The following is a 24372-nucleotide window of genomic DNA, read 5'->3' on the forward strand; positions in this document are numbered from 1 at the left end:
CTTAGTACAGATTACACAAATGCTCTTACACAAGTCTGACCTCAAATTGGGAAAATAAGATCATTTACTTGAGAAACACGAGGAAAAATTTCTTCCCTGTGAGGGTAAGGGAGCACTGGAACAGGCTGCCCTGATGGGTTGTGGAGTCTCTTTCTCTGGAAACGTTCAAAACCCGCCTGGATGAGTTCCTATGTGACCTACTGTAGGTGGTCCTGCTCTGGAAGGGGGGTTAGACTGTATGAGCTTTTAAGGTCCCTTCCAACCCTTAAAGTTCTGTGATTCCGTGATACAAGAGACTTCCATTTTGGAATTTTTCTACAGATTCATTCTTATGGAAAAAAAAAACAGGTATTTCCAAATTGCTAGGCACAGTGTAGGTAGAGTGAATTAAGGACAAATCTTCTTTGAGACAATAATTTAGTAAATATAAGTGTATGCCCATTTAAAAGCATATACACCATGGTGCATGCAATTTCTGTTCTTTCTGTAAGTTTAAAAAATTACCATAAAAATTAACCAAAAAGGAAATTGATGGACAAAATTTTGGTTTTATTTGTGTCCTGTGCAAGTAATTTTATTTTTGTAACTTGATTTTTGTTTTTAGAGAAAAGAGTATGTTTATTACAAGTTGTGCCACCTGGATAAATTGAGTTTGATAGATTCGTGATGATAACATCTGTATACAAAGCAATGCAGTGTAGTGTGTTATCCAGAATTGCAATTTCTGCACTCTGTGCTCAGATTCCAAACACGTATGTATTAGGTTTGTTATTACTATCATTTCTGGAAAATTGTCTAAGAAAATCAGTTACTGAATGATACAGATGATTTTAGGTCATTATTATAGTAGTTTTGAAAAAAATGGTAGGTTAAAATTCCACACATTCTTATCTTAAAATTCTACAGTCCTGCAGAGTTGAGGTCTTTTTTTCTCTCTTTAGATGCTGAGGGATGTTGGGCTATCTTACTAGTGTGGTATTTTTTATACAGTTGCAGTTTGTTTGCCATATTCCTACTTGATAAAGCATTGACAAGACTACAAAGATTGTACTTTTCACCCTAGGAAACATACTTTCTGCTAAATACATCTTCCACCGGATAAGTAAAAGCTCTGTGTTACATGTTTTTAACAACTCTTAAGCTGTAAAAAATGTGATGATTTATCAGATTTTGGCACCACAAAGTTTTCCATGTCTGGGTTGGGATTTTTGTTTGGTTTTGGGTTTTTTTTTTCTATTTAATTTTAATACACAAATACCATGTAGCTGGGGACCACTTTGTTAATGATGCAGCAAGGTGGCACTAATCTGAATTGAGTACCACTTCGAAGCCTTAGATCTATCATTAGACAAGAACATATGGACTTAGAACCACCATGTATCTGCCAGAAGCCAGCATCACAGTTTTATCTCTTTTAGGCTGAACACTCTGTATGTATTAACATTCATACTAACATTATTGTATATATCCATATCCACAGGACGTCAGGTGATTTGTCCAACTTTCATTTCCATTGTATTTCATTTTGCAACACATCATCCTCACATACCATATATCTCCATGCTTTCAGGGAGCAAAGATGTAAATCATCCTAGCTGGATGTAGAGAATTTTGTTTTATTCTTAACAGTAACTGAAGAAATATCATGAATGAATTTTATAAAATAAGAAGTTTCAAGAAAGATAACTTGAAAATATTTTCTCTATATTTTTGTGCAATACATTTAATCTAAAGAACTCTTACTGATTACTATGGTCAGCATTTTATAATGTGTATATGATTTGACACTAAAGCCAGTAAAACCATTTGGACAGCAAAAATATTCAGAATCCTGCCCAACATTAAAATAATTTTCATGTTGTGTTATGCATTATATATCATTTGCAGGTGCCTCCTCAGGTGCCATTGACCTGTTACCATCTCCCAGTGCAAAAACTAACTGGACAGCTGGGCTTCTCATGGATAACAATGATATGATTTTTAAATTTGATGGAAAGCAGGGAGCTAAGATCCCAGATGGAATAGTCCCAAAGAATTTAACTGATCAATTCACTATCACCTTGTGGATGAAACATGGACCTAGTCCAGGATTAAGAGCTGAGAAAGAAACTATTCTCTGCAACTCTGACAAGACAGGTGAGTCTCTGTACTTAAGAAATGTTAAGCAAAGGCCATAACAAAGTTGGCAGAGTGTTACCATCACTCTTCATTTAATCTGGTCTGGAAAAATGTTACTAAGCTTGGATGGTGCTGCTCTAACCATTGCTGACTTGATAGGGGAATGATATCTACCTAAGATTCAAGAACTGGTTCTCTTCTTATATAACCTCTGTGATCAGAACTGTAGATTTCATAGGAATTGGTTGATAAATTAATTAAATTAGGGTTTGGGGTTTTTTTAATATTTAGGTTGGGAAAAACAGTTCTGATTCTCCGTTGAAGCTATTTAGGTTAAATATTGATTTGGATTTTTCTTTATTAGTTTGGAAATAATGACAGCATAATTCAGGAAGATGCTTACCATACATGGCTCCCTGGAGAACTGTAATGATCTAGGATATTGAGAAAATGCAATGCCTTGGGGGTTTTTTATTTGGTTGATTGTTGTCTTTTATGTATAAATTAGTTTCATAGTCATTCAGCTAAACATAAGTGTTGGTGATAGCTCAGATCACTGGTCTTACTGGTCCCCTCTTTCAGAAATGAACCGACATCACTATGCCCTGTACGTGCACAACTGCCGATTAGTATTTCTCTTGCGCAAAGACTTTGATCAGGCTGACACCTTCCGTCCTGCGGAGTTCCACTGGAAACTGGATCAGGTATCTGTAGTTTTCTCTGTAACCTAGCCTTCTTTCTCTTCTCTTCAGAGATCATAGAGAAAAACCCAAACATTAGCATAACTGCTTTGGCAAATCAAAAGTCTATTGCAATTACGTTGTGACTTGTAACTGTTACGACTCTAATTGGGATGCACATAAAAAGAGATAAATGTGTGAAGTTGGTTGAGTCATTTTATACAGTATGTTTTTTAATTGAGTCGTTTCAAACAGCAAGTAAAGGTTTATATCCTTTGGCAATGGATAGAGACATGACATTGCATATAGTTCCCTAAAAGTTTTTCATTTATCATTTAAAAAAATGTGCTTTATCAGCACAATGGAAGCGATGGAAACCTTTTCAATATAGAGTATGCTGACACACAGAAAGACATTTGTAATATATTGAAAATCTAATCTGCAGACTCCTACTTTCATCTGCTTTCTCCTTATTGTGAAGAGCATATCACAAGGAAATTATTATAAGAGAGATAAGATTTCCCTTTCTTAGGTTTATTAATTCTAAGCAGGATAAGGATCATTTGGATGAAAAAAAAGACAGACTTCAGCAAAGTGGCATTTTCTCAAAGCAAGTTTCTTCCTGTCATTAAATCCAAACTATGATATTGAAGATATACATATAGGAATGGTTGCTTTCCTAATTGAACTTCAAAATACATATAAAGCAGTGATTTTTGTTGTGATTTTCAGATTAATTTGATAAGAAACCCTGTTATTATCTTAGCACTTGCTTTTCATTTTCACTAACCAATTTGGAATCGTTTCCTGCTCTACTTGATACAAAATCTTACAGCATCTAGAAAGGGATAAATTTACATTAAATCAAATTAAAGATTACAAGTCATGAGTAACTGGTGGCACCTCAGATAATGCTGTTCTGAGTGCTGAAGATTGATTTATATTTTTAAACTGTATACTAAGCATCTAAATTAATGATAGTACAAATTCTGTGTAAAATACTTTGGAATTCGAATGCACTCAACTTCTGTATCCTTGCAATGAGAAGGGACCAATGTCCTCACAATAAATTAAATTTCTGTTTAACTCCTTTAATTTAGTCTTGAAAAAATACTGGAACATGTACTGTGGAAGACAGTTTTCCATTGACTGACAAGGCATCTGATTGTGTGAAAGAACTTTTATATCTTTATTGCCATCCACAATTAAATTATTCTTACTCTGCTTTCTCTTCATCATTTCCATACTTTCAAGAAAAAGCCAGGCAGGAAAAATGTCATAAACTGGGATGCACAGGAATGCTAAGATCTTTCCAATTATTCTTCTTCTTTTTGTTTTTTCACATAAAGCAATTTTTTGTGCACAATTAGCCTTGTAGAAATTTACTTCTGGATGGTCTGTTAATCTGGGAAACGTTTATGAATTTTCAGGGTATGTTATTTCAAAACATGCTAAGAGTGTGTGCATCTAGTTAAGTACAAGTGCTTTTTTTCTCTAACAATGGGTAAGTAATATCTTGGACAAGTCTACAGATTTTGTCTGAAATTACTAAACCTGGAGGAGTTGTAGTGCAACTCACATCTTCAGCAGACATTAAAGCAGAATCCCAAATATCTTGTGACAGAGGCTCTTTGTGATGTAAATCCTAGCGGGACCCAAAGAGTGACTGAAGGAATGACTGATAAAGTCCTTGGAGATATTTTGATATTCATTCCATTTTACTCTATCTTATGTTTCTGGAGATAAGTTATTTTTGTTGAGGCTGTTTCAGCAAGAGCATGTACTAAAGACCGTCCAAAGTAGTGCTGGATATGTTAACTCATTTAATTTCTGCTGTTTAGTTCTAAATTGTATATTTCATTGTTTGCAAATAATAATTTTTGTAACCTAAAGTATGCTCCAAATTGTAGTATTGCAGAGATGTTGAACTGCAGTTCAGCACTGAAGGGAGGACCTTCCTAACTACTACTGAGAACTCCTACATGATGGAAAACGGAGATATGAAAGATTTTTTAGGTCACATAATTAATTTCCTTTAATTTAGCTATTGTCAAATGATTTCCACAGTATATTTTCTCCTGCTTATTCTAGCTGAAAATGAATGTAAGATTGAAGTATAAGTAAAATTTGTTATGGGTTGTGTGACCAGACTTCTACGATGATTAAGTTATATTATTATGGTAACATTGCTGTAAATTTTGCCATGAAAGGACCTGGTAAAGATAGATTCATTGTCTCTTCTTCAGTGCTCCATCTGGCCTATATGGTAGTGTAAATTAAAAGAAATTGAAAACAAAACAGATGTGAATAATGGGCTGGTAAGGAACTTGCATGGTATTGAAGACAAGCCATCATAACTGTCATGCATAGCAAGTGTCTGAAACCTCTGCATAGTATTTATATAGTATTTGCTGCCAAGCTAGCTCTGGGAAGATTGTGTCTTTAAGGTAGTTAATAGACTTAATGATTTATTTTCTGTATGGCTTTCAGTGTATTTAGCCCTATTTTTTATGTTAAATGGAATGGACTTTGCTAGGCTGATTTTTTTATTATTATGCTGAAGGTACATGACTTGAGTGGGCCATAAACCTGGGTATATGTGGCTTTGGTATGAAACTATTGTTAACATGTGAGATGAGCATGTCCACAAAAATTGCTAATAATCAGGCTTTAATCTGAAGATATTCTTGCTACTTGTAAGAAACACAGGAAAAAAAGAAACTATATAGTTTGAATTTTTCCCTTCACTTTCATCCTTTTGGAAATGAACTATCTTCTTTGTGAGAGAATTCTTATTCTCATTTCCTTGGAAGTGCAGGCATATCCTTTGTTTCAGAATCACTGTCTTTTTTCTGAGTTTACCATGCAAAGGTTTAATTTGAGTATCATGATCTGTTTGTCAGCTTTTTTATCCTTTTTATCATTTGAAAATGATCAGGTTGTGTAGTCTCCTCTTGCATACAGGAAATAAGTGCAGGAGGGATGGGACTGGTAGGGGGCTGAGCTTTCTGAGCTCCATACAGCACAAAAGTACCTTTGGAGACATGGAAGTTGGTGAGCTTCTTAGTTTGTGTCTCTGATCATATATCACTTCAGACACTGGTGATATGTCCCAGCCTTGGTGCAAGAATACCAGGATTGCTAGAAGTTAGTTTATAATTAAATTCTGTATGTTAGAAATGGAGTTCTGTTCAAATCAGTAGGAAAATGTTCACTGATTTCAACAAGGGCAGAATTTCATCCTAGAGATGTTTAAAAAAGAAAAACAAAAACCCCTGAACTCTCTTCTTTTCCTTTCAATGTAAAGATACTTCCAAAAACACCTCAGGGACTTGTTAGCGACTCTGTTGTAAAGGTTCAAGCTGTCACTCCTTCCACTTATTGTCATTTGTAAAAAAACCCCCCTTTTGATCCTCATATTTCCACGATAAGAACTGACAAGTCTTGGCTGTTTCCCATTTCTGATTCATATAATGAGAACTTTCTCTCTCAATTTACGTCCATTTTAACTGTTGTTTCACAGAACCAAATCAAAGTAATAGTCTGGATAATGATCCAGGGCATTCAATGAGCTTTTGGTGACAGCAGAAAACAGAACATTAAATAGGACAATGCACAGAGTATTTCACACTCTGTTCATCATGGATTGTACATGTCTCATACTAATGCTGAGGACAGTCAAGCCGAGAGATATTTTTGCTTCCCTTAAATCAAGAGAATAAGAACATTTCTTTAAGTGGGAGAAAGAATTTTATCCAGCAATGAACATTTTCTTCAAGTACTTGTTGTTATTCACAATGGGAAATTATTTTCTGTTTTATACTCGTGTTATCATCCTGAAATGATGCCCACAGGCAAAATTGGTATTGATCATGTTAAAAAGCAGTGAATACACTGCATGACCTGGAGTTACTCTAAGTCAGTAAAAACTAGATAAACATGCAGAAAGTTATTGTTTCTTCTCTAAGGTGAGATAAATTGCTTTGAATAATCCAAAATAAGCCTGCAGTGATTTTCATTGTGGAAAAGTTCCAAACAATTACTTTCATACTAGGATCTAGACAAAGAGGTTTAGATAAGTCTGGCTATGATGTATTTCACCTCTGTGTGTCTACATAGGTGATGAAGAATCAGGATAGAGCCTCCATTTGCATTTAACTTCACTGACCACATGCAATACTATCTGTAGAAAGAAGCCTCATCCAGTCAGGCCCTTCATTCCCATTTAATGTTTTAAAATAAGCTACTGTTCAAGGATATAGTAGAGCAGTAAATGACTTTGGAAGAAATGTGTTACGTGATAAAAGCTCAAAACTGAAATGATTTGATATCTAGACCTTTTCTTAGTTAAATTAGCTAGTTCCATTAAACATTTCTGAGTGTAAGTTGCCCTTATATGCTGTATTTTTAGAAATTGGTTAGTTATGTGCATCTTGTTTTGAGGAAACAATCATTTACATTATGAAAGCCTATAGGAGTTTACTTCATGAGAAGCTCTGAGAGAAGAAAATTACTTTGCTTACACAAAGGTACACAAAGGATAAAAGATAGTGCAAGCTTTCACCACCTTTGTGCACTGAATTTCAGTCCTAGATAAAAGACTTCAGGCTTTTCAGTCCCATACTTTCCAATGTGATAAAATAAACTTTCATTTTTTCATACATATATATGTAAAGCAATTTTGTTGCTCATTTTTGCTTGAAGCCTGAAAGACTTTCTTATGCTCTTAATCATTTATTTTAGAAATTGATATTCAGACCTGTACTTCTTTATGCACATATCTTTAATAAAACTATAGAAATAAGTAAGTTAGGTATTTTCCTATAGAGACAGTAAGGGATAAATGACAAATTAATCATGCTAATCCTGCAAGAGAGATTAAGTAATTCTAGGATTTAAAAAGTCTTTGTAGCCTCCGTGTCATGCCAAGTGTCTTACATTAAAATCCTATCTATTCTAACAAATTTATTTACCAGTTTCCATCTTTAAATGCTGTTTTGACAAATTTTTATTCAGCATATTGCTTCAAAGAAGCTTTTGCTAGCACAAGGACAAGTCAGCAGTACTGATAAATGCCAAAAATATTCTTTGAGATTCCAATAGAAAGAAACTTGTTTAATATATATACATTTTAATACAACTGCAATATCATTGCTAATAACAAAATCTTGACAAACAAATTATGGTTGCTGGCAAGAATTTGCCTTATGACATAGAAAAATTCCTTTGGGCCAACTTTGAAGCACTCCCTATAAAGTGGAATGGTTTTATGATTTCCTGATTTCTGCAGTTTACCCCAGCATGAAATGCAGTGATTGCTCTGTGCTTCTGTAAAACTTCTCTGACCTTTAAGGAGCAACCAAGTTGCCTGCAGAAAGTATTTTATAATTTATCTGTTTCCATTTATGTGAAATTACTTGGACATGTTTCTGTATATTTGTATTTCCCATTTTGCAGTTTTCTCATTTTTCTGACCATGACAGTTTTATTACAATGGTATAGGATTTTGAAGCCTGTTTGTGCTGACCTACTGTTCCAAAAGACTTAAGATAAGCTAGGTCAACTCTTCTGAAAGTGATACCTATTATGTATTATCTTTCAACTCTTGTATGACAAACTGTTGTTCACATATGTAGTTATGCTTGTTATCTAGGGAAGTTAGACCTTTAGTGACCAGCAAGCCTCTTAGACCATAAGATGCACTTTTATTTATCAAATTATAGAAGATATTAAAAAAAAAAGCTGTCTAGAATGAAAAAGAATTTAAAACTGGCTATAGCATCATTAAATAGTGAGAAGTATTATGCTCAAAGCAAACTGTGGGAAGGCCCCCAAACTAGTTTAATGTCTTATATCGAGAATATCTTTATGTGGAGTCATTAATATGCCTCTCAAGCTGGATTAAAGTGTCTTTGAACTTGCCTTGTTTCTACAATACTCTGGGAACTCTAAGCCTAGAACAGAAATTCTCAATCAAGCTATGCATGTGAAGGTGAATTGTCACATTTGTTTTCTTATATATTGACTAGTTTTAATATTTGTATTTTACAGTGTCCCTGATTTATCAGTTATCCCCTTAGAGTTTGTGCAAAACATGTGCAAACTGTTTTGAAAATGTTGTTGAAGAGTAAGATCTGTTACTTAAGCAGTTTCCTAGAGCCTCTGTTTTTATCTTTCAAGAGAAGCAGGTTACCTTTGAGCATTCAGATGGTGTTTGAAGCATTTCACAAGGTTAGGACTGACATCTTTATTCTTCCAAATACAGGTTAGGATATAAATAGCATAGATAAATAGGATATAAATATCAATGTGTATATCTATGTCCATGAATTGTTTGTTCCAGCCTTGGATCCATCATTTCTGGATATCCACAGTTCAGGAAGAAAGTATGATGTTGTTTTTCCATTGATTTAACTTTCCACATTTGGATAGTCTCTTGGCACAGTAGCAAAGCCTAGAAATGCATATGTTTAGGAACCTGATGAGCAATTATGTAAAAATACAAAACTGAGCAACTGTAGTTACACAGTTAAAAACTAAATAGAGGATGCTGCCTAACTGTAGTCATCGAGTATTACTGAAACGGCATGCTAGCTTAATGCAATTTAGCAACAAGAAAGGTAGATTATAATAGAATTATGTCACCATGAACAAACTATGGATCTAATTTACTAAGACACATTGAAGTTGCAGCGTGACAGCACAAAGACATGCTGCAGCTACAGTCCATAATCCGGGCTTTCAAGTGCTTTATCTGTCAGTATGATTAAGCAATTTCATTATTTAAAACTGTAATTAAGCCATCTATATTTTTTGAAACCTATTGTGAAAATAAGGATTACACTTTAAGAGTTTCAAGGCTACAAAAGCAGCTCACAGATTGCTTGCAAATTTGACTGCAAACTTTGTGTCACTGCAGTGTTGTCACAGTACAACAGTGAATATATATTATATAGAAAGGTTCTTATTTGAAAACCAAATACCTTATTTTCTAATGCAGCTATTTTCTTGCACCCAGTAAGACAAGGAAAAAAAACCACCTTATTTCAGGATTTTTTTCCTTGTGCTATGGGAATGAGATATATGATACAAAAAGAGTTTCCTGAAGCTCATCATTGATTATTGAAGTCCATTAGGCCACTGGGCATGCATATGGTTATACTGCCAGGTTGCTGACTGCAAAAGACACCTCAGGATGTGCATTCCTCCGAGGTTAATGAAGTCTCTTCTTGTGAAATACATGTTGGTAGATAGTAGGAAATAGCATGGTCTTAGAGTGCAAGCATTTCTGGTCAATATCCAAAGCATATTTAATGGAAAGTGTGGATTATTTGCACAACTCAAGAACAGATGCTGGTTTGAGAAGAGCATAATACTATTAATGTGAAATTCTGGCAAAGGAAATGAACTGGTAGATCACATTATCGTCAGATTTCAGTGGACTCTGTTTACCATGCTTAACAAACTGAATTGGAATCTTCCTATTGTATTATTGTCCATAATTCCAACTTGCTATTAGACTAGGAAACTGAAGCTTACAGAAATCAAAATCTTTCCTATTGAAATTTGGAAGTAGATCTTGGTCTACTAGTCTTCCTATTTTATATTTGGTGGTGGATGTACTTGGTGCAACCTTGGCATAGAGAGATGGACTTTCTATATCCTCTTAAAATTCCTTCCAGCCTTTTTATGTGTCTCTCTAATTAATGCCTAATATTTTAAAAATATATTATTATGGTTGTTAATGATTTAAAGATACTTGTATTAGTAATTTGTCATGTGAAAGTGCCCACATAAACAATTCCCCACCTAAGACTGTAGGAGACGTTTATCTTTAGTATGGATTTGTCAGTAATCACTATATCACCTCCCTAGATCATCCAAAACAATATTCTTATTTTACAGAACTCTTAAGATGTATTAGGAGTGACTGTGGTGGGTAAACCAAATGTTTATGAATTATGTGACTTTGAAGAAAGATCAATTTCACTTTATTTAAAGACATCTACTTTCCTAAGTTATTAACTCTTTTAAGGCATAGTTTTAACAAACATTTTTTTTGTATTCACCAGCTTTTTGTGAGAATTAGTATCTATTTGCTGTAATGAACTATTGTGATATCAGTGGGCTTATTTGCTGTAGAAAGTAAAAAAATTCCTTGGGGCTGCATTAACCATCTGCAAAGGTTATAAACCAGTGCTTCCATGGGAGGAAATCTTCCCTATTCTCAGTGCAACTGCTACTGCACTGGCTGAGAATGTAAACCTTTACTCTCTTACCAAACGAATATTTGCTCTGTAAGACTAAAGAGAATGTCATCAGCTTTTAAATAAGGTCAGGATAATTGTGGGTTTTTTTAATTAAATACCACTAATCAGAAGTGAAGTCTTCAAGTTGTGCTTGGATCCATGAGCATTGCCAGAGCATGATAGAGCCAGGATTACTTCAAAATTTAACATTAACCAGTATCTCAGCCCTGACTATATTACAAATAATTGTGAATACATTTATGGTTTAGTAGTATTATTTGTGCTGGCTAGAAAATGGGAATCATTATGAGTAATTTCATGTCTTAAAAGCATTTCTTACTTTAGAGTTGCATATTCTTTGTAAGCAGGAAATGAACCCTACAGAAGCTTCATAGGCAGAAAAAACTGGAATCATCACTTTAATTTTCCATTAGCAGAAATTGTTTTCCAATGAAACTCTTAGGTTTCTAATTGCAACTTTGATTTTAAAAGTATGCACCTGCCTTGACTCATAACTTCAGAAAAATTACTGATATGCTTTAGTATTATTTTTGATAGTTGTAGTATTTTTATTAGTATTACTTTTTTAATGTTTGCATATTAAAGTTATTGGCATGTACATTTCCAAAAAGAAACATCACTATGATATCACTATGGCACAAAGTTCTACTATCATCATACTTTCCAACTTTTAAACTATCCTCATAGCAGTCAGTTAAGTTCCTATTTCTAATTTACTCACACCCGCTCAAAAATAGAAAAAGCTGTAAGCTGATAGTGCACAGGTCTTCCAAGCCCTGCACTAGTGTTTTTCGAAATGGACAATTAACAGTACTCAAGCCACTGAAGAGTTTGACTGCAGTTTTTCAAGCAGTTAGTCAGAGTTCAGAGTCTTGCTAAGTTATTTTCCAATTTTACAATGGTTGTTTTATTACAAATTCAGCCTTTTCATTTTGTTTACTTCAATTAGCCTATGGACTCAAATTTATTCAGAGCAGTTTATTGGTTTTGTTGCAACTAGATGCACAACCTGCATGATATTTTTTTTACTCTTTGCATAAGTGGCCTCAAACTTTCATTGAGGCATTTCTACTGACATCATTGTATTTGTATGTGCTCCCGAGTGAGGATTTACTCTAAAGCTCCAAGACTGGCAGAGAGACCTTGTTTTCAAATTTAGTCTGAATTTTCTGTATTCTAATTATTTAACTGAATGTGGATGACTTAATGAATATTGCTGCAGTAACTTATCACCCAGTATTCAGTTAAAGTAAAGAGAAGAATAACAGGGTTCACAGTTAAGAGTAACATCATTCAAACAGAAAATATCCTATTAATCTCACCCTAGTGTGTATGCAATGGAAAACCACACTGCTCTGTATGCAGAGGTAACAGGAAATGTCCAGTTTCCTTCAGACAACTGCTGTCAGTGTCACACTTGCACTACTGTTCTTCCTTTCCTTGACTGTCACTTTCTAGTTCAAGTGGAATAATTGTGTTTTGTTTTCAGAAATACACAGCCCTGAGATGCCCTGACTAATCTTTTAAGTATTTAAACAGTTACAGTGGTTTTCATTACACTGTCCACATGCTTACGTATAAAAGCCATTCTCATTTGAAGTTTCAATTGCAATTTTCTTACCAGTTAAGCAGTTTCTGTTTGGGAATTTAGGCATCAAGAAACAGCTTAGAAATAAACCTGTGCCTATATTAATCACTGGTTTGGACTTATGGAAACACATTTCAGCTGGTAGAGCCTCACAAGAGATTTTTCTGCAAAAGCTCTTAATTGCCTGCCTTGATAGTGTTCAGGAAAAGAATAAAGCCTCTTTAATTGTTCTCCACACAGCTTTTCTTAAAGTCTCAGGACATCCAGTAATCTTCTATCTTCTTACATGCTCTTGAACTTTTTAGTCAGAAATATTAAAAAACCTCCTTCCTTGTGACCTGGGCAGTTGGGTGACTAATCAGCTTTGCAGCATTTGAAAGCCTTTTGCAATCCTTCAAGCCAACAAATCAGTTCTTGAAGTGTACATTGACTAAGATATCAGAATCATCCACCAAAAAAAACCCCTCTATCCTTTAATATGATGTAGGCTCTGGTACCTTATTCCTCCTTTATTTCCTAAATGTGGGCACAGAGCCTCACATTGTTTGATTCTCTCATCGATTCAAATTGAGAGTTGGCAGCTCCAGAGAACTGTCTTTTCTCTGATGAAAAAATTAGCTATGCTTTCAGCTATGATTTCGGTATGACAGACACTATGTAAATGTGATTTCTTACACGGTGCATCATGTCTTCACACCTGTCAGATATGTTTAGTTATCACCAAGAAACACTTGATATACAAAACTCTCAGAGTCTTTTCTTATAGAGCTAATAAGTGTTAAAGGAAAAAGTAATAATTAGAGCTTATGTTTCAGAAGATGCTTTGTCATTCTTTGAGACTAAGACAAATATACGAGACAAAAAAGATGCCTCAAAAGGAGATACAGTTCTGTGCTCAGCTGCAGGTACAGATAGACAAGAGATATAGGGTCACATATTAAAATATATATTTCACATATATTCTTGAGATTTTTTTAAAAAAGACAAACCTGAGAATTACTTCTTTTAAAAGCAGTTTTATAGCAATGGCTTCATCTGCCTCACAGTAATATCTGTAAGTAAGTTTGCTACTTATCTGAGTAAAACAGAGAGGGAGGCATTTCTATGTGAACTTGATTTTCACAGATTCCTGTATGAAATTATCAAAAAATTCAGTCATCTCACATAATTTTTGTTCATAGCATAAAGTTAAGCTTCAGGAAGAACAAGAGTGCACGTGTTTCCCATGCAGTGGTATAAAGTAGCTCAGGCTTGGTGATGCTACAGTGGATATTAGTAACAAACCAAGCAGAGCAGCCTTGGGCAAGTAAAATAAATTATAAAATGGGTCTATAAAATGATATATGGATGTCATTCATTAATATTTCAAGTATTCTGCCTATACATCATGCTGTGCATACATAAGCTCAATTCTGATTTCAGTTTCCTTTTTCAGGAGGAACAAAAAAGGTCATAAAAGTGAAAATGTCTCATGCATGCAAAATTCCCAGTTTTAATAGCTGTAGTCTGTAGGGAATGACGGAAGGTCTGTACCTAGGATTGGAGTTGGACCTTGTGTACTTCCACTTATCTTTTTGAGTTTTCTACATTTATAATGATTTATGGGATTTATGATCTTGGTAGCAATGGATAGACTAAATCAGAATTATTTGATTTTGGTATATAAAATGTATGGTCACTTTATAGTACACAGGAAAATTATTAGCCAAAGTCACTTTCTCTGTTGATTTGGCTTACAAATCAAATTTGGTAAGCCAAATGGTCATAATTACTTTTCAATATGTAATCTGAAGAATACCTATTGGTGTGTGATCACTTCATAGCCTTTTGTTTCCTTATCCCTACGTGAGCTTAATCTGTTTTATAAATTAATATTGGGATTCAGCACACTGTATTTGAACAGGGTACAGGTGAGTTCCAGTCCCTGAATGGGATGTAGGAGCAAATGCTAAAATGGTGTCATCAATCATGTGCTGATAAGTACTTTACAAAGGAAGCTATTCAAATTTGGTCTAATCCTCTCCATGAGGAGTAGTACCTTTCATAAACCACAAATCTAGCTCCTGCATCTGTCTGAGAGCATTGGAAGGCAGAAATTAGTAGTGAAGCCAGAAGATAAGTTGAATATAAGGATTTCTGAATTGTACAAGTGAGAAATATGGATATTTGTAGTTCTTGCTATGAAAAAATGAAAATGGAAGAAATACTGGAAGACACAGGGAGATAATGTGAAGAGCAAAGGATGACCGTGCATTGGAAGAAATAGAAAATGAGTTCAGAATGTGAAGAGGAGAGAGGCTCCTCTTCAATACTTTTCAGTATTGAAGAAATCATGGTACTGGATAGGTGGTTTCCTTTTGAAGGTTTTTTTATTTTATATTCAAAATTCTGCTGTGACAGACAGTTTTCATCACAAATTACTTTCTGATGCTGCCAAAGGTTCTAGGTATACTAAGAGGAAATATCTGCTCTTGTACGAGTTCCATATGAATTGATCTGGGTCCATTATAATAAAGATTAGAGGAGCCTAATGGGTTACGTTTTCTTGGTCCTCAGTATTCAGATTTTGTTTTCCTTTTATTTCTTTAAAAAAGAGCTATATAATTTTGAAAACACTGAACCATTTTTGCCAGATTTTGACAAACATGAAAATGTATATTTTTCAGTGTTCTTTTTTTTTTCTTCTGAAGAGCCCGTTGTCTCATTTCTAGCACTAGTAATCCAGCAGCCACTTTCCAGTCAGAAAGACAATGCTTCACAGGGAAAATTTCCTCCAGCTCAACTGTGAATACAGGTTTGAACTTTTGGATAATTACTTTAATGATATCCAGAAAACCGTAAGGTTTGTACAAAACTGATATTGAAAATTTCTATCTATTTCTATTTGTTTCATTTCTCTAACACCAACCTAGAACTATTCTGGCATACAGGTCCTCAATGTTGACTTGTTTCCTCCCATAAAAGCACTGCAAACATGATTGTGAATAGTAATGAAGGAAAGCTACATACTGACTAAATGACAACATTTTCTGGCACAGTCACAAATGTTGCTGGTAAAGGATTACCTCTGTATGGTGAAGAACATATAATCAGCCTGTCTGCAAAATGCCAGCTATGCAATTAAAGGCCCAGCAGTTACATTTTAGTAAATAAACTATTCATAATATGTGGGTTGTTTAATTTCTTTGAGTATAAATACATAAGCATGTATATATAACCATTCTTCACTTCACAGAAGTTATTAAGGTAGCCAAAATGATTCATTACTAGCTTTTATCTGCAAAAAACCAACAAAATGGCATTTATGTTTTTCTGCATTATGTTCTAATTATTTACTGGAACTGAAGTAAATATATCACTAATCTATATGGAAAAAGAGTGTCTATTATGTGCCATTCTGCACTTACAGCTACCTCCATCTCAGAATACAGCAATATTCAAAATTACTATCCATTATTGTTAGTGGTCTTCCATATGAATAATGTTGAATAATTCTCTGGAGATATACTCTCAGTTCAATGTGAGAGTTGTGTAAGAACAGGAATTCTTTCATGTCTGATTTGCACTGTGCACCTTCAACTCAGCAAATACCTTTCAAGTAAATCACCTTGTCCAAAATGTGGAAATTTTGAAAGAGTGTTTAATGTCTGTGTTAGCTCTCTCTTCCTTTGCTCAGTACATTTAAAGCAACCCTTGCAAGCAGTGCCAACACTTCCTTCAGTTGTAGCAATCCTTTAAGGAGGGATGTCCAAGGGGGTGGAAAGCCTTCAAAACGCCAAGAGTAGCATCTTCAGCAATGGAGAGGTTAGTAGCCCAGGGGAGTATGCTGGTGGGCTTTCTTCTATGTGCAGACTACCCAACCCTGGCATCCTGGTGTTTTCTAGTGGTAGTAGAACTGAGGTATCAAGACTGTATATTTATTTAATGAGTGGAAAATAGTGCATAGGACTTCCCAAATTGAAGAAATCGGATATTTTTGACTAGATAAGAGGAGTTTAGTGCTTTGGTCTTTTGAGTTGATGTGTGTAGGTGGAAATGTGTGAGAGGGAGGAGGAGAGAAGAGATCTCTTCAGAATCTGGTTTTCAGAGCTGAGCCCAAGTGTTTCTCCTTAAAAGCAAACAAGCCACTAGTCTATTTGCTTTGTCTCTGGAGCCTAGTTTGCATTAATCACACTCTCTCTGCCTTCATAACATGTCTAAATAACTGGCAGAAACATGCATTGTATTTGTTCAGACAGCAATAGCAAGGGAAGGATATATCATCCTACTTTGAACAGTGACAACCTCCCTTTTCTCAGTGCAACCTCCTTATGCTCAGAGAGAAAAAAAAATACTGTTATTGAACACTTCTCAGAAGTATGGCCAGACTTCTCATCTGCCTGAAATCTCTGTCCTTGGAGCAGTCAAGATGCCTGACTTTTATGTAACCTTTAACATTTGGGTATTAGTATTTCAGACAGGTTTTTAGAAAGCAAATTGGAAAAAATTCACATTATGTTACTATTTGAAAAGTAATGCAAAGGATAAGAGGGCTTCTTTTGTATTAACACTAATAGTATTATTATTCTTATTAGCATACTCAAAAGTATTTTCTTGATTTTCTAACAAATAATTATGTTAGCAAATGTTTTAGGAGGCCAGTTAAATGTGTAGTTCATTTAGCTTATAACCAAAACTCCATTTGAAGACCATACATATTACTGAGCCCTCCAAAACATGGAAAATCCGTTTGTAGCAAATCTCTTAATAGAAATATCAAGCAGGCAGAGTCCCTGAGCAGACAGCTGATCCTGGAGATCAGAGAAAGTGTTTTAAATTCCAGATAAGATTCAAAGATGAATGATGAGGCCTTGTGAGTGAAATAAAGTAGAATTCTGCATATGCTGTCATGAGGTGGGAAATAAACTTGCAGACCAAAAGTAATTTTAAACTGTCTTCAAATATAGTTTGCTCAAAAGCCTATGCTTCTTTTCAATTTTGATTGTGCATTAATTTCACAAAGGGCTTTAATAATGCAAGAATGTAGGACTGACACAATTTGGGTCTCATCGTACAGGAAAACATAATCTCTAATCCATTTGGTCACTTGTCATTGGTATGATCATAATGTGTACCTTTTGGAAACAAAACAGTTTCATGCTCTGTCAAACCATTAATAGTCAAAATTTTAAAAAATAATTGAAAACTTTAATAATGTCAATCATATTTCAGGTCTCAGATGAATTATTTGGTCTATTTCAGTTAGGGAGGAGGTCAAAGGATCTGGAGGTTTTGGGGTTTTTCCTTAATATTATTTCTATTTAATATGATTATGAATCATTCTGAAAGATGTTACTCCCTAAGTCTTTGCATTTTTTAATCTATTATGATATATAGACATATGGATATAGAATAGACACTTGGATATTTATAGTAGTTTCTGTAATTTAAAGAGATGTTTAACATCAAATTTATACAGATAAATCATAGTGTAGATCAATATCTGACGTATAAATAAATAAAAAAATAAGCCCTTCAAAGTTGGAGGCAGAAAATTAAGTTTGGAATGTTTATTCTGGCTAATATTTTGATTGTTCTTTTTATTCCTCAGATTCAGTTAGGTAAGGGTTGATTCAACTTGATGTAATACAATGTTACTGTGATTCATTATTAGTTAGAAAGTGCATTAATCTCATAATATTGATCATACTTTCCATTTAGAAAGAAGCAGTTTCCCTCCTTTATAGGATGAAGGAAATACTTTATTGAGCCTGACAAGATGCTGCATTTCATGGTGGGAGGTATAATGCCTCTTTCTTCCCTTTTTCTGCTCTCCACAGTAATAGATTTCCAAGGGCAAATCCATACTGGCAGTAGCCATGCTGTATTTCTGAAGGAAACTTATTTGGGTTACTCTTAGTAGTTATTCTTTAATATGTGCAGATAACTAGTTTGTGGAATGTTGATATGGTCTGAAAATAAATAGCAGTAATCATCATATTAACTCCTAGATCTCAGAGCACCTTACATCAGCACAACTATCCCTTTAAAATGCAAAACATTTGGGAAGCAGTATGTGTGTCCAATAGAATTTTGCTTTTAGTTTTTCTGCTAAAAGGATATGAATCAGTAGGATGATCTTTTGAATAAAATTTACAAAGAATATCATTCAAGTTCCTATCTTGGATATTAGAATTATTTTCATCCATACATATTACATGCACAGGAACTGATCAAGTGCTAATCTTTGTTTCTGAAAAACAAACCAAACCAAACCCAAAACTACAGTTTGCTTTTGTAGATTATCTTCTGGCTTTGGTAATAGGAGAAGTTTCCACTGGCCAAATATCATTTCACAAACAGTAAATTCTTATGCCAATATTGATTTTTGAAACATTAAGCCTTCTTATAAAAAGGAGTAAAAAGGGAAGCTCATGGCTTATTTGAAAATAACATAAATTTAGCAATCCTCATGCTTGTTTTGGTATTATATAAGCACTTGTTAAAATTAATTTTTGACTGTAGCTTGTATTATTGATGTGAAGAAAGTGGTAATTGTGGAGTGTGAATATACAGGGTAGAAATGAGTTTGGCAGTTCTTACATATTACTGACTTAATGCCACAGATCAGCTAAAAGCCAATAATGTGAATGAGATTTAAAATTTGATGTTTTAATTTTATAAATTATTTTTGGTCTTAAGTACAGATTTATGAGCCTTATTAACAACCTTTCTATTACATAGTATTTCAAATAGTTCCTAGTTCTCCCAGGTCTAGGCATCCATCAACTGTTGATGTATGAATGTGCAATTCAAAAATATCCATCTGAATATTCTTAAAGAAAAATGTTCTGGTTTAGTAAAGATGAAGGATTTTAAGAGGTTCAATTTGCTCATCATCTATTGACAAATTTTTAATAGTTCTTTTGAGATTTGCAGTTCTGTCATATGAGGAACGTCAGGCAAAAATCTTCAAATGTATACTGGATAGCATCTGGAAAACTGGTTGGAACTGGTTGAAAAGCCAGTATGTGTAATTATGGTACAAAATTGAGTTGAACTTGCAGCTTGTTGTGAATCCTGAATATTTACTGTGGGTCATTTCTGTAGAATACATATGGAATTGAATAGATCTATGGAAGAGCTATGTTTGTCCTAATGAAGATTTTTAACTGCTAAAGGAGTATTTTATAAAAAGCAGAAAGCCTGATGACTATGGGTGGGGTTCTTTGATACTTAATAGACTTCTTCCTTAAGAGGGCTGAAAACAAAACAGTTATCTAATACTCCTTTGAGATCACTAATTCTGTCAAACAGTTGTACTGTTAAGTGATATTTGACCTTACATCAGCCTTTTGTTAGTTCATGATCAAGGGTTAAATAATAGACAAAAAGGGAAGAAAAAATGTTAAATGTAAAACGTTACTACCAGTATGGGTCACTGTTCCGCAAAGCTTTCTGTTAAAGTTAATGAGTATTATAAGAACAAGGAGCAACTAAAATGGAATTGGTTTTTTAGAAATATTGTTATTTAAACAACAGTAGATAATGTTGTGAAATGCTCATTTAACTTCTTGATTCCCTCCTGGCTTTCTAACTTCTGCTGAAATCAGTGGTGTCCCCTTCACTGGGCACCAGTTTCTGACAAGTCTCATGAGGAGGGTATATTGCTTTTGAAACAGGATGCCACTTCAGCTACACCCATTATATATTGTCATTTAAAGAGCACTCCTCAGCTTAGAAAGCCTGGATAAAGGAATGGAGCAATTCAGAACATCCTGTTCAAAAAACGTTCATGAGACTTATTTACTTGAGGGAGAAAAGGGTAGAGAGAGTGTTTAATGACCAGAAAAAAAATTCTTATTGATAAAAATAATGTTACTTCTCAATTCCATGAGTATTACTTTATGACATCATTATAACAGTTTGTACAAAATATTTTACTTTATATAACCTACCAAGTGTTTGTTATTAGGTTGCTGAAGGAATATCAAGAATAGTCTTGTTTAATAGTATAATAAATAGTTATGGTTATTAGTTTTCTGTCAGCTATTTTTCACTTCAATAATTTAGTTTCAATTTCAGTCCAACTCAGTTATTAAATATGTAGTTTATGAAAACGTATCTTTGAATGCTCTGATAATCCCTTTTTTATTATTATTTTAGCAGTTTTTAAATCAATTTGTTGTAGTACAAGCTATGAATGCACCCTGCAATCTTTACAATTAGAATTAGTCTCAGAACTGGTAGAATACTACATATTGACCTAAGAAAATGATTCTCATTGATATGAACTGTTTGAGGTTTATTCATTTTAGGGATTGTATCATGGTGACATTTTGAAAACAGTGCTCCCTTTTTATTTTAAAACACTGCAAATCTGTAACTGTTCTACAAAGCTGTTTTCAAATTTGTTTCACACCAGGTTGTAATAAAAAAAACCAGTTTGTATGTGTATGTATGCATATGCATATTTGTATGTATTTATATATTATATATTGATATGTATATATGTACAACTAAAAGCTAGAAAGTATGGAATCATTTATTTTTTTTAACGTATTATTCCCCACCCACTCATCTCTCAGTCTTACAGTAATGTAAAAGTCTTTAGCTATGGTACAGAGTTGTCTAGCCTCTTCAGAGAATAAGACAGGGTAAGGATTTACCTGCCTGAACAGCCGAATATATTTCAAAGTAAGATGGTTTCTGATGGAAAAGAGCCAGCAGTAATATCATGCGAGATCTTATTGGGGAAGTGCAAAATGAGAAGCTAAGAGATGTCTTTAATCTTAAGCAGCTCCCCTCACCCCCTTTTTCTACAGTTAACAAATAGAGGTTTACCGTTAGATTTTTTAATTCCTTTCAGGTTTGTTTTTTTACAGTAAAGGTTGGTTTGCAGATGACTCAGATGTCATACATGCTTGGAATAAAGTTGGCTTCATCAAATGATGGAGTAATAGAGTGGATTTGTGATTACAAAAGAGGGCACAGAATGCAGCAATGAAAGGCAGTGATCTACTCTGCCTGGCAGAGTGCCAACTGTACAAGGCAGTCTAAGAGAATCTATCTAGCAAAGAGGTCAATGCTACAATTAACACCCTCTCTCCAGCATTATGGGGCAGATAGTTTAGTCAAAAACAGGTAATAAATCTTAGACAACTTTGTCACAGAGCTGTATACTTAGCTTTTTAAGCTGAGGATAACACACAAATCAGATTAAAATGAACTCTCAGTAATAAAACATTTGTCCCAGTTGCCACAGGGTGACTGCAGTGTCTTTGTTCACTCTTTTCTTTGAAATGAAAGACATTTACTGTGTCAGCCTCAAAATAAAATACACTACAAAGCTCTGCGAGATTCAGGTTTTTATCTCAGAAAAATCAAAGATCAAAACATGTCTTACATGTGTAAGTCTGGTACTAGGTAGAGACACATCTCTTTTAGTTGCTTGCTCTTCCTTCTACGTTTATTTGATTGTATGTGGAGGGGAAAGGGCTCGGAGAGAAAAAATATTGCTTTTGTTTGTCACTAAAAGGTAAACAGGCATTTCTGATAAAATACAAGAAGATGTTTCCTGTGGGAAAATTAATAGCTCTAAAAAGTATATTTGGCAAGCATGCATATAAATGCATTTTCAGGAATTAGTTTTAGATGAATTGGTATTCTCAGGGTATTTCTCAAGAGAAAAAAAAATGTTAAAAGATGGTACTTCCATCACCAAATTTTCTGAATGATTTCATGGATAGCTACACTACTGTTTGAAGTGCTAAATTAACCATACTGTGTAATAAATATGAGAACTCAAGGTATCCTAATGACATACCTATATTTTCTTAAGAACAACAAATCTTATGACTGTTTTCTAAACAACCTGTGAAAATTTGTTTTTTTAAGTGAAAGTGGATGTCTAAATTGTGTAAACATTAAGCAGAAGAAAAACCATGGACTAGACAGTGAGTAAACAGTTGAAAATATCAGTTTGGACAGAGTGTGATTAGATATGCACTTATTTGCATACACTATTTACTTGAGCGAGGTGCGTGAGAAAATCCATTAGGTTTGTACTCAATATGTTGTACTGAATAATTTACATTTAAATGCTTGGTTTATAAGGTATTCAAAATATTTTTAAAACAATCAACATTAATCTTCATTATCTTTTCAGTTAGTGAGGTTCTAAGTGCAAAGAAGTGCCTCCCAGTCCTTCACCTCTAGTTGCTCTTTCAAAATATACTGTCATGGAAGCTCTCTTCTCCTTTGCTTAGCATCCTAAATACAGTGTCAATATAGTGACATCTGATGTGATTTTTTGGGCCATTGTCAGGGTTTCAAATTGTCTGAGAGTGGGCATTAGTACCTTATTTAGGGGCTCAGGCTTGTTGCACTGTCAGTACGACCTTGAGAATGAAGTTCTTGTGGCCCTCACCCACCTTACTGTAATCCCAAGAGGTTTCTTGTCCTTTTATGCATGCAACCAGAGGCTGGGGAAATAAGCTGTTTCTAGTTTCCTCACCAAAACTCCTATGTGGAAGCAATAACTTGCTTAACAGTTGCATAAGGAGCATGTCTGTTTTGTTTCCTTCTCTGATTAATATTCTCCTGATACTTAGTTGAGGTTCCAGAATGGATTCATTTGCACAATGTTCAATCAGTTTGACTAGTCATACATGTTCCTTTACAACTGCAGAATTATATGTCAATATAATGCATGGATCAGAAGATGTGCTGCTTTTAGGTCTTGCAAAGGTGATTTTAGAAGAAAATATAGGAAAACGTTGATCTGATTTTCCAAAATCTCTCTCCATATATGAAGCTAACATATGACCATAGAGACATCCATGTTCCAATACAGATAGTAGCTATGGAAAAAACTTTCTCGCAAAGGAGTTCAAATTACTCCATCAACCACCCACTCCTGCTAACAGTTGGAAGAGCGGTGATGCTCTGGTCTCCTAAGCATAAAAGCACTGGTCCAGAGCAAAGCAATCTGCTGGTTGGTTTTGTTTGGTTTGATTTGGTTGTTAGCCTTTGCTGTCTGCCACCAGCTGTCAAAATTCAGCAACTCGCTCAGAGAAATTTTGTGAACAAACGTGAGCTGAGTTTTGCAGGTTAAATTTCAAACTACAAGTTTTATGTGGAGGTTAAGTGTGCACCAGTGTTTTTATGGTGAATTTGTAGATTGTAATGATGTGTTTCAATGTATCACCTGTTAATTTAACTCATAGGAGTATATTGATTTCTTCTCTTCCCATTTACAGTATATTTTTCTTCCAGCTTGACTTAATTACTAGATACATACTGTATCTGCTGCCACTTTGGAGGCAGGGCATATTGATTTTACAGAGAGGAAGAAAGGTGGCACCTAAGGGGCCTGCTAAAGGATAAATGGGAATTCCAATGAGATTATTTTTTAAAATATCAGTACATATTATGAATATTTTAGAGCTTTACTTAAAGTTTTCTGAAGAGGTTGTGCAGATATTGGGAACAGATTTGCAATCTACACAGCTCTACTTAGTGGTCAAGAGTATACTGACCCTTTTTTTCATATATGTTTTAGTTCTCTGCAGTTTCAGCAATGCCAACACATGTGGCAAGAGCTGTCCTAATGCACAGAGCCTGTTACTGAGGTAGAATAAATAATGCTACAAGGCATAATAATTTCTATTACTGGATGAATTTGATTAGTCTGTGTTTGCACTTTGCTTCTGTTTATTTTCAATAACTCTTCCCC

The 24372-nt window shown here is 34.4% G+C and overlaps 1 protein-coding gene across 2 annotated transcripts in view; it reads left to right on the forward strand.

Annotated features, from left to right (window-relative positions):
• Nucleotides 1–24372, forward strand: part of CLSTN2 (calsyntenin 2) — a 298084-nt gene that overhangs the window by 243718 nt on the left and 29994 nt on the right. For both annotated transcript variants that reach the window (XM_062005632.1, XM_062005633.1), the window contains exons 7-8: nt 1888–2136; nt 2701–2822. In XM_062005632.1, coding sequence (XP_061861616.1) covers nt 1888–2136; nt 2701–2822 — 371 coding nt within the window. The remainder of the gene's footprint in view (nt 1–1887; nt 2137–2700; nt 2823–24372) is intronic.

The sequence above is a fragment of the Colius striatus genome, chromosome 12 (genome assembly GCF_028858725.1).
Source record: "Colius striatus isolate bColStr4 chromosome 12, bColStr4.1.hap1, whole genome shotgun sequence".
NCBI lineage: Eukaryota > Metazoa > Chordata > Aves > Coliiformes > Coliidae > Colius > Colius striatus.